Below are 12,068 nucleotides of genomic sequence, written 5' to 3' on the forward strand. Positions count from 1 at the left end.
TGTATATGTGTCTGTATGAGTTTGCAAGAGATTGTTTGCAAGTGCAGATGTTCAGGGAACAGGTGTGTTTATAATGAAAGTGTGTCTACAGAAGTGTGTGAAGATCAGCATCACAGAACTTACAATTGCTTACAAATTACCTTCAGACTACAGTTTGACTTTTCCTCAAATTATTCAGTTCTCTTTCATTAGTAAGTTATAAACAATGATCATTTCCATTGATGCACTGTTTAAAAAGAGCAAACTGGGGGTTCCAGAATGCTGTCACTCTGTCCACCTATCCACACAACCTTGGTCCAGATTAGCTGTAGATATTCCAGCAAATACTCCACATCTACATCAAAGTGTGTGGTTGGAGCATGCACTCCAGAATGGCACATAGAAGTGTTCTCTGATCTGATGCAGCTATCGGTAGGATGACGTTATTTGTCTGTGCCTACCTAAAATACATTTTATGGTGCGACAACACTATGGTTAGAGTTTGGTTAGGTTTAGGCACAAAAATGGCTGGCTTAGGTTTAGGGAAAGATAATGTAGGTTAAAATACTTCCTCCTTTGCTCAACTTTTATATCATTTTAGGGCATAAACAACTTATCCTGTCGTTTTTCGCAGTAGGTAATCAAAAGAGTCCTTGAAAAAGTCTTTCAAAAAGTTTAACTACACAATAAAAATAGATTGTTCAAATGTCAAACGGCATGGTTCAGCTTGTGGCTTAGACATGTCTGTAGTCTTCTGCTTCTTAGTTGAGTCTCTTTCTGGAGCTCTCAGTTGTCAATCATAAAAAAGGACAACACCCAAAATGCAAGGCCATCCAGGCTGCAGGGCCAAAAGGAACACAGAGGAGGCAGCAGCGGTCAGTGAGGCAGTAAGGTAGAAGAAGAGCAACAGCCGCCTGATGAAAAGTTTTTATAGTCTAGGAGGCATGTTTTGAAAGAAAAAGGATCCTCAGCACTCTTTTTAGGGACCACATTAGTTACTAATTCATTCCTTTATGTGGAGGGAAAAACCTCAAATAAAAGGGAATAATTCTGTTCTTATAGAATATTTGAAGACTATATGCACTTAAAAATTGAATACTCAATAGTCATTCTGTCATCAATGTTGACATATCATGAGAACTAGTGAGAAACATTTGATTAACCAAATAAAATACAGAATAAAACAGAATGTAATTAAAGCTATTAAGAAAGTGTTATCCTAGCAGTCAAACCGTAGCTAAATGATACACTAACACATGACACACTTATATCAAATGAATCATATGCCCAACCGGTCAAGGCAGATGACCTAGAGCTGGGTTCTGCTTGAGAATTTTTACTTACCGCTGTCACCAAGTGCTGCTCATGTGGGAATTGTTGGGTCTCTATAAATTAAAGAGTACGGTCTAGACCTGCTCTATGTGAAAAGTGCCCTGAGATGACTTTTGTTGTGATTTGGCGCTATATAAATACAAATTGATTGAAATGGATTGATTGATATGTAATAATATGTGTGACTTATAATTAATACATTTTGAAGCCGTTTGAATTTCCATAATGTCAATCCAGTTAATAGTTCTAAAACACAGTAAAAGTGAACATTGGTTAGATAAGTCCAGATACATATTCTTACACGTTTTTAATGGCATTTCTGACCAATTCAGACACTTATTGTATATAAAAGAAAAAGAGAGGAGGAGAAGGACACTCTGAGGGAGGAATATGGACTTCCCTCAAATTTACGACTTGAAGAGATAGTTGGCTAGCAGAAGAAGGGAGGATAGTCCATCCAGGTTGGGTAGTGTGTTTGTATCTGAAAAGAAAAACAAAGTCATTCATTTCCAAAACTGTTCATTTTCTCTCTGTGACTGGTGATGAGAGGGCTGGGTCTTTTAGCCTTGTCCAGTGTTTCCTTGACATCTTTATGCCTTTAGGTCAGAGGTCATTGGGTGTGTGTGCGTGCGCGCACTCCTGCACTTACACGGACAGACTGTTAGGCCAAAAGGAATCATAATGCTTTTGAAAGAATTAAACTTTTCTTCTATTCCTGGGTTTGGTATCCTACAATGGTTTATATACTGTTATACAGCTTCATTCACATCAATTGAAACTTGGCTAGAATAGGAGCTATACAGATGAGAAGTTAACTATGGAGTGCACTTCAGATTTACGACAGTCTTTGGAGATAAGTGGAACCCCAATAGAGGAGTCTCTGTCCATGTTCTCTGGTTCAAATGACCCAAAGGTAATTTAAATGCTTTTAGTCCATATGTTAATTTAGTCATTTTGTCAGCCATGGACTCTAAGGTGGTCTGGTTAACTTCCATTCCGTCACCCTCACTGGGGAGTTGGAAAGGTCAGTTCATCTCTTGGGTGAGACACTCATCTCCATGTCTGTGTGGGATTCAAGAAAGGTTTGTCCAATGGAATAAGAAAACAAGTCTGTCTTCCTTTCTCAGGAATAAAATTATTAGTTCAGAAAAGTTCAAAACAAACAAGCTTTCTTCCTACATAAACCATAACCAAATGTAGGACACAGGATGCAAACCCTGGGGTCTGGTGTCGTAGTCCGGTGCTTTGTATAAATCTGCCTAACTTTAAAACGGTGGAGGAAAAAGTGTGGTTTATTACAACGTGAATTTTATTTTTGTAGCTCTGGCCATCAGTTCTATAGGTATAATAACATTCTACTCGCCACGTCAACCTGTCTGATCATCTGACTGCTTGTGCTACTTGCCCTCTAAGACCCATTTTTAGTAATGTTACATTCCCAGATCTCAGCAATAACTTTGGTGAGTACATTGATAGTACTTCCTTTGGGTAACATAGCCTTATTGCTAAGCAACAGAGTTTCATTCAGATCTTACGGTTTTTGTCTGGGTTGTTTTTGATTGTTGTATTTTGTTGGTAAAGCTTCCTAGTGTAGCATCACCATGTCACTTGGATGTCACACTGGGATGAATTTATCTTATCCAACAAATGTCCATGTGACCTTGCTCTTGTATTTATACTTTAACCTTTCTGTCTAAAAGCCTCAGCTGAAAAGCTCTCAAGTGGGTTGCTCCTTTCACTGTGGTCCTTTTAGCTGGGTCCTGAGCTGGTATTCAGCTATAGATAGCCACAGGGGAGTTGCTGTAATGTGTCACTCCATTAGCATGTACTCACAATAACTTTGACTCAATTACTCTGCCAGTTATCACCGCTCTGTGCTCGCTTACTCCATTTCACACAGAAGATATTAACACCCAGGGAGAGAAAAGGAGAGAAACACTTAGTCCCTCAAAGGCTCTGTCAATTTGTTTTCTTTACTCTGTTAATGATGGTAGACCTCAGTGTGAACTGTAAAGTGTAGATTGCAAAGATCAGGTTGCATCTGTAGTCACTGCCATTTATTATACAGTGGCACAGTTAAGTGCTCTCAATGACAAGTCTGGCTTCAAAATGGATCTCAACCACCTGAACAATGTATAGTCTACACCAACACAGGAAAATCAAGTGTCTCAGTAAGTTGATCCAATACAAGCCAACAACATCAGTGCCTCGTCATAGATTCTCCAAGTCTTTAAACTAATTAAGGAATGAACACAAGTCTTCCAAAAGATAATGGGCCTAATGCAAGAACCACTCATACAAACAGATTTGTTCTTAATGTAACCATGAGGCTACGTAAGGTTCCCCAAATAACTATCCAAGACTCAAATTAAGTATAATAGTGTGTTTTTTGTTGAGTCTTGAGCAACTACCCCAATATCTCAATTCTCTCCCTCCTTCACTTGTTACCCTGAACTCTACCCTTCAACAATGTATCACAGCTTCAACCTTGGTATGTGATGACACCATGGCAGAAATAACACCCTATATTGGAACAATTCTTAAATATGTCTACTCAGGAATAAAACTAGAGTTTCTACTTTCACCAGAAATTACCCTTACCACTCCTCAATGAACAATACTCTTGTGTTTAACCAGACAAAACATAAAAGACATGTCCTAAATAAACATAAAACACCTTTTCCTCAAGAGACATAAAATATTCCCAAATAAATTAAATGTTCACCCCTATTAAACACAAGTAATTACCACTCGAAAACTGGAAATATTCTCTGTAAATAACACAGTTTCAGTATTTTCTCTTAAGAACACAGTCCCAGAATCAGGTCTAATCAATACAGAAACAAATATTCTTCTATGTAATCGCAGTTGTTCCCTTTAACCATGAATTCAATGTCCCTTTTCCTCCACTTGCAGTTTCAAGTGTTTCTTATTGTCCTTTTTGACTCGGATAGAGGAGTTTACACCTGTCAGCCAGACGTGAAGCATCAATAGGGACCCAACGCTGCTTAACCACTGGTGGCAGGGAACACTCCTACCGTGTTGGCTCCATGGTGCCTCAGTGCTGACTTTGTGTGCCCTTACTCTCGTTTTCAAAATGCAGCATCTCTGCTTCCATAAGTGCTGTGCTTGAAACGACGTGGGCTTCACTATCAAGCACCTAGCTTAGCTGGGTGAGCCCTTAGCCTCTCATTACACTGAACTCTGTGCTGAGTCAGACAGGACTGGAAGACGGGCATGTAGCTTTCTGTGCCTAAACTACCACCTAGGGGAATTCTACAAAGGACCAAGTTTCACTAAGACAGCTAGCATGCACTGAAAATGGTGAATTTTGCTTTTCTTTACAACTTAACGCACTCCCGTCCCTCCTGTTGATAGTGTCTTCTTTTTTTGTTTATGTCTTTCTCTGCCTCTGCAGTAGAGGGCGCAAGAATCCAAACAAAACACCTTGCTGACCCATGACCCATGACTTTAACTTTTAAGAATAATATACTTCCCTCCGTGTGAAATCCTATGAGTGATTTTAAAAAATTTGCGATATTCATCAGTTTTCTTGAACTTAGAATTTTCTCTGTGGTACAAACGGAAATTACAAGTGGTCCAGACCTGTTGTTCTTCACAGGGGGAGAAACACTTATTTGATTTAGAATTATAATGTCTTTATATATAAACCAGTAAGGAAATAAGGGAGGCTGAGTCAGTGGCTTCTTTTAAATCCTCAAAAAGTACTTTTATTGCGCCACCTTCCCTGATTTCACCTGATTCTAGTTTTTATTCTGCTCTCTTTTAGTACTTTAATTCTGTTATTGCTGTGTGCTATATAAATAAAGATATCATTAATCTGAATGAATTTGGAGTTTAAATATGATACCAAAATCAAACAAAATACATAAACCAAATTCATTCAAAATTATTATTCGATTCACCATCATGGCTGCCAATTTACAGAAAGGGTTTTTAGATTTTAGCATATTTTGGCGTAGCAACTTCTACATTTAAGTAGATGCTATGAAACTTCTTCCACTCCAACAGCTGCCTTAGTGTCTCTGCAGGTCACTGTCCAGCATCATCTGGTGTTCCAGCTGACAGTGTATTACACCTACTGTAATATTCTCTCCTCTAATATCTCTGTGACTGTCACATGACCGCCTCTCATCACAAGCACATTCCTTTAGATGGATGGTTTTAAGTATCTAACTTCACATCAAAGCATTGCCTTTTTATTTCTGTCACTCCTAAACAGGGTTGTACTGGGACAAAAAAACAGCCCTGGACTTTTTTACACAGACCGGCCCGGCTGACGGGTGGAGGGGGGTTGGTGCTGCTGCTCCTGCTGCTCTTGTTGTGTATAACAGGCTGCTCAAGCGGCACACTCACTTTTGTTAGAATTCTGAAATTCTTGTTTTTTCTCTTTGTAACATTTTTGTGAATGAAACTTGCCCACCAACCTAGCGGAACATGTAGCCTTATATGGACATTTAAGGGCCGCTGATTACGCTAATGATCAGATCTCACATACACGCACATACTCATGAATCCCAAATGTTGCCTGATTATATTTTGGGCTCTGTCTGAGAGAGCCACGTCGTCATCCGAGGGAGCCGCGTCATCATCCGAGGGAGCTGGGAGAGCTGCGCAGTCATCAGAGGCAGCCATGCACAAAGTGGGTGAGGACACACAACACATATTAAAAAGAGAAAAAAAGGAAATTAATTCTTCCATGGACATAAGAAAAGCTGCGTCGTCATTTGGGAGAGCCGTTGTGTCGTCACCTGAGGCAGCTGGGATGTTAAGAGCTGCGTCCAGGACAGACTAATGAAGACACACGAAATACAAGCATAACAGGTTGGACTTTGTTTAACTTAGAGGAAAAATGGACCAAATCATCATTAATCAGTTAGGCTAGGGAATGTCAGATGAAATCAAAACAGCTATAGATAAACATACTGAATGAGTGAATGGAAAACAATTAGCAGAAACATGAAGTATATACATTTTGTAGGTAATAGGCTAACTAGGTACAACTACTGGTATTAAAAAAAGGAAATGAATTCATCCATGGACATAAGAAAAGAACAGCTAAGCACAACTTACCTGAATTTCCAAATGTTGCCTGCTGATACTTTGTTTAACTTAGAGGAAAAAACATAATGAGAATACTGAACCTGAACTACCAACTGCTGTTGCCGTTGCAGGGTTGATCGCTTAAGCCCTCGCAAAAGCCCTGAAGTGCTCTGTGGCTCCAAGTACAGCATATACTTTTTTCGCCCTATCTGCAACAAGTAAAGAGAAACTATGTTGAACAATACATTTAAAAAAAACAAAACTGCTATTCTAAGGAGACTGGGGGATGGATTCACATACAGAATTGTCTTGAGCCTTGATGCAGTCATCAGATGGGGCATCATCCTAATGTTAAACACAACATGAAAACAAATATTATACACAGGTTTGCAAGCCTAGCTCAAATACAACAACAAAATGTTCTCATTTTAAATGACTACTGCAATCTAAAGCTATGAAAAACAATGTTTCAATACTATCATGGAGGATATGACATACCGTATTTGAACCTTCAACATCACTTTGTGGTTCTGCATGCTTCCCCTCAGGCATTTTCTGTAACATTAACCATGAACCAAATCATCATTTACCACTTAGGCCAGTAAATATCAGATACACACAAAACAGCTATAGCTAAATAAAATGAATGAGTGAATGGAAAAAGATTAAGCAGAAACATTAAGTATATACATTTGTAGATGAGAGGCTAACTATGTAACATCACTAAAAGTTTTTGATCCAGATAGTCCACTGGTAACCGCGAGGGTAGAATGCTGTATTAGGTGCAAGAGGCACGAGCTATGGGCACAATAATAACGATGGCTCGTGGTGAGCGGGAAAGCAAATTCTAGCTAACTTTAAGTCAGCTATGTTCGCGTACATAAAATACATAAATGGCGGCTGTAAAGAGATAGTTCTGTTAGAAGAAGCTACTACCTCTCTAACGGCTAGTACCTAGCCGTTAGCAGCAAGGTACTAGCTCTCTAACAGATTTTCAAACTGGTTTGGTATACCAGGTATGTTGGCACCAGGACTTTTTCAAGGCCCAAATTCTTTTGTTGAAAGGTAGGGAACCGTTAGCAGCTAGCTACCGATAACCGTTAGCAGCTAGTTAACGATCACCGTTAGCAGCTAGCTAACATAACTAATTTGATAACTGACAAGTAGATAACGTTACTTTGAAAATAACAAAACTAACAATTATTATTCTAACTTACAAACAAGTAATGTCCCTGTAATGTTATCCTTGTTTTTCGTTGAAGTTAGCTTTCCTGTTAAATTTGCTTACTCATCTTCTATTTCAGAAACCCAAGAAGACCTGCAGATGGAGTTGTCTGCCGGGAGCAAAAGAATCCGGGTCGCTAAAGTCATAGATCCACCCTTGCTGGAAGAGGTCCCTTATCATGTTAGGGAGTAAAACGAATTGAAAAAGAAAGCTGTAAGTTTACAAGGACTGATGCTCAGCTGTCTAATGTTTAACTATCTGCAATTTTAACGTTATACCATATTTCGCACTTGAGAAGTGAGGACCTTACGGAATGATATTTGCGAGAAAATTTGCTTTTGCTATATAGAATAAACATTCCTTTTAGTCAATCCAGTGGAAAAATTAGGTGTCAAAATGATTATTAACCGAACTACATATCCATAAAACTCACTGCAGTGACCATTCTTGCTTAAAGAAATTGGTGTTTGGTTACTTTCCCAGGCTAGTGTTCCGTCTCTGACCTGGTATTGCAGCTCTTTTTAATGGCGGTTTGAATCTACAGTCTATGGTTTTAATGACGGTTGGCAAACCAGCTTATAGATGCATTGCCATCACCTACTGGACTGGAGTGTGGAACAGTTCATTGGTATAATATAAAATAAAATGAAATAAAACTAATTTTCCAAACTAAATGCTCATTATTTTTCATGTTACTCTTAAGTAATTAAAAGAAGAATGCCTACCTTCCATGATGTCTTTCCTAGCAGATTGATGTAATATTGCGTTTTCCATCATTTAGTACTGATATTAATTCCATTTCTTTCACCATCATACCTGTTGCAATCAGTACATGTTTGATAGTTTCCAGTTTATTGTGTACATGTATGTGGAAATAAATATGCTGTAACTTATGCAGCTAATTATTTTATTATGTAATTATTCTTTTTAGTATTTATAACTTTATTTTTTTATGTGCTGTCAGGTGAAGAGTTTTCAATGACATAAATCTGTCAGTTGTAGTAGGATAGCCCAATGAAAAGAGTGAAGTGCAGTATTGTTCTATTAAGTGCAGAATGATTTAGGGCGATACAGAAAAAGAAATGGGGATGGTGTGTGTGTGTGTGTTATTACACAATTTTAATTCTGCTTTGTAGAACAGTCAGAAGTCATTGGCCGCAGTGGCCAAAAAAAAAAAAAAAAGGCCTAGCAGAACTACTTAAAGAAAAAAGGCTGCAAAGAAAAGGGCACCATTATGCACATCTCCTGCCCCAACACCAAAGAGAATCAGGAGGGAAGACGTAACTGATTTTGAAGATGAGGATGATGGTGGTGTAGTGCCTCAAATTTATGAGGAACTACAAAAAAATACAGCTGTTCCCAGAGAAAGACAAGGGAAATGGAGGATGAGCTACAGCACCTCAAAACGAAGTAAGCAATGACACATTTTAATGAAACCTTTTTCCTGAGTTTGCTCTTCTCTGAGTACGGGTGGAAATGGTCTACAAACCATTGTGCAATCAAAAACGAGTACAATTTACAGTTGCCTCAGTAGTTTACATGAAGATTTGTAATTTTTAACACCAGCAACCCAGGTTACAATGTTGCAGTTGCATTTTTTTAAGGGGCCAAAAAACACTGAATATGTGTCAGCATCCTACCCTACAAAGAACCAATTGGCCTTTTTTTTTTTTGAACACTCCAATGTTCAAAAGTAAAAATATCGGTTCACACATTTATTAATTCCAGACTGGTTATGACACTTGAATCATGGGAATTTCTCTATTTCCAGATCTCACAATTTTATCTTCACAAAAATTGATTTATTTGATAAATAATAAAATATAGTTATTGGATTAATTTCTTAAATCTATCTCTAGTCTTTTCACTGTTTGAACCATCTCTTGAAGAGTGGAGGCTTGTGTCTTAAAATGGGATTAATGCAATATGTAATGTCAGAATGAATCACAGGAACTCAATTTGATCTGACAAAAGTCCTTAGTGTACGTGTATGTGCTTGATGATACTATGAGCTTTGACCACAGAAATGCTGCCATAATCCTAACTCTAACTTTAACATCCTTTCCTGACCAAAAGGTAGGGATGTCCAGAGAGCCCGGTATTTCTGTTTGTTGAGGAAGCAAAATTATTTGTGTTTGTATTCAAATAAAAGTGGAAATAGGCGTAAAAGGCCTGTTTTTATTTTTATTACACTTTTAAAATACGTGTTCATCAATAACATCTCACAAAGAAGATCCCCACTCCACCTTTCAAACTCGAGTTTTCTAAATCATGAACTACTGTGCTGACGATTGAGCCAAAGCGCTGTTGTGTGCAATAGCATACACAGACCTATAACTACTTATAGATCCATTACACAGGGACATCACAGGGTGTGAGGTGTAGGAGGAACTTCAGAGGCCATAATTTGCACTTTTCATTTATTTCCTATTTTTTACAACCTAACTTTGTGGAAAGGAACAACAGGTCCCTTGAGAGCACTTTACGCATGTCAGTAGGTCAGTTTTATCTCTTGGGAACACCCCCAACTCCAGGAGTGATGTCCAAATAAGGAAATTTGCATGATGCAGCAGATGGATGAGATGGAGAGACTAAGACAGCAATGTAACTGACCTGCGCGCTGGTATTTGACATGTTTTTCTCTCTTCCCGAAAACAAATAATTTTTAAAATATTTGTATGAAATAAATATTCGTAAAAACCCAATATTTGTGCTTGAATCCTGTATTCAGCCCCACCCCTATCAAAAGGTTTGTTGGCTGATTTTAAGAGAGCAGAGCCTCTTCAATCAAATAATCTGTGTAATCTTTTCATAGTAAATTGCTCATTTATAGACACATGTCTCCAACAGAAATGAACAGTAAAGCTGTAGATAAGTCAACAAATGAAAACATGAATATTAGATCATGAAGAGGTTATCACAGAGAAGAAAGTGCAATAGCAAGATTTGAACATGGGTAGCCACTTTCTAGGAGCTCAACTCTATCTTTTAGCCAGATTGGAGTGATATGCTGCCTCTGTTGAAACTGTCTGTCTGTAGCACACGGTGCTACTAACGCCGTTATAATACAATCAATGTGATCGCCATCTAACACCACTTGAAACAAAACTTTGTGATGTTTATGTTCTTATGTAGCCTTGTAATAATTTGGATATTTTACAGCATTGAAGTCATTATCACAAAATTAACCTAGACGGCATGATCAGAACCTCAACTTCGATGACTGTCTAGCTGTAAATTACTCATTTATTTATTTATTTAGGAATTTTATCAATAATTTATTCGCTCATTCATTTTTAATTTTATATTTTTTATTTATATATTTATTCCCTTTCAATTTTATTTTTGGCCTGACACATATAACTGCTGTAAAATCTATTTCTTAAAAGGTGCATATTCTTTTTGTCTGGATGATCATGTGTCAATTCATCAAAACAGATTTGTTGAAGGCTAATTTTTTTCTCCCTTTTCCTTTTTTTTGTACGCTAATTTATCTTTTAAGATGCAATGAATTGGAGATGTCTCAAGAGAAACTTGAAGAAGAACTCAACAGCTACAGGAGTCTGAATGTCTCCCTGCAGCAGAGTTTGACATCCCTGCCAAAAACAGGATAATGGTGACTACACTGGTATGTTTAGGCAGGGATGTCTTGAATCTTTTGTACTATGTGTGGATGCTACAAGCACTGTGGTTATGCCAAAATTAGCTAAAATTGTGTTATCTAAATTTTCAGCTCCTCCCTCTGAGACAAATGGATCTGGACCATCTCCTGGACTATATGAACTTGAAAATGACAAGGTAACACATTTCAGGCTGTAGGTTGTGCAGGATACCTTTTGGCATTGGACCACCACCCAGATCCTTATTCTAACCTTAACCACATGCCATACATGTCTAACCTTTACAAATACTTGGACTCAGACTTGTATCTTGCACAGCATATATTGATATTTTATCAAACACATTCCCTTTGATGAGAATGTGCTCTTTTGTAGACTGATAAGTAGGGATGCGCCAATACCATTTTTTTCAATTATTGGCCAATACCAAGTACTGATCAGATACTGAACCCTTTTTTAATGCAATGTACTGGGAGACCTAACTCCTCAGCTTTACACAGGAAGAAGGTCTGATGAGACCTGAAGAAGATCCTTTCAAGTTGGTTCAGCTTGAAGGTTGCAAAGGTTTAGGATTGAGCTCTGCTGGGAGAGGAGCTACACCCGCACTTTCCTTATATAGACATGGTTTGTACCAACCACATGTGGGTAGGTTCATCAAAAGTGTCAGAGTGCTGAGGTATTAGCCAAAAGTAAGTGATTAGTACACCTATACTCATAGAACAGGAGTTCTATGAGTATTTTATGTGTCAATTGTAATTTTATGAACACACATACTGTACATGCACACACAATGCATGTCTGCATGTGAGAGTGAATGGGTGGCAGGGGTAGCAGGTGGGGGGGGGGGG

The 12,068-nt window shown here is 38.2% G+C and overlaps 1 protein-coding gene across 6 annotated transcripts in view; it reads right to left on the reverse strand.

Annotated features, from left to right (window-relative positions):
• Positions 1-12,068, reverse strand: part of LOC121906389 — a 28,307-nt gene that overhangs the window by 9,018 nt on the left and 7,221 nt on the right. Inside the window, exons 1-8 of one of the 6 annotated variants that reach the window (XM_042425239.1) lie at positions 7,879-8,027; positions 7,694-7,772; positions 6,874-6,930; positions 6,676-6,720; positions 6,477-6,584; positions 6,084-6,123; positions 5,841-5,942; positions 1,604-1,792 (exon numbers count right to left, since the gene is read on the reverse strand). In XM_042425239.1, the coding sequence (XP_042281173.1) occupies positions 1,719-1,792; positions 5,841-5,942; positions 6,084-6,123; positions 6,477-6,584; positions 6,676-6,720; positions 6,874-6,930; positions 7,694-7,772; positions 7,879-7,958 (585 nt within the window). In that variant the 5' untranslated portion in view covers positions 7,959-8,027 and the 3' untranslated portion in view covers positions 1,604-1,718. The other 5 variants (XM_042425242.1, XM_042425241.1, XM_042425243.1 and 2 more) reach the window with 5 other exon arrangements.

Source organism: Thunnus maccoyii, chromosome 10, assembly GCF_910596095.1.
Source record: "Thunnus maccoyii chromosome 10, fThuMac1.1, whole genome shotgun sequence".
NCBI lineage: Eukaryota > Metazoa > Chordata > Actinopteri > Scombriformes > Scombridae > Thunnus > Thunnus maccoyii.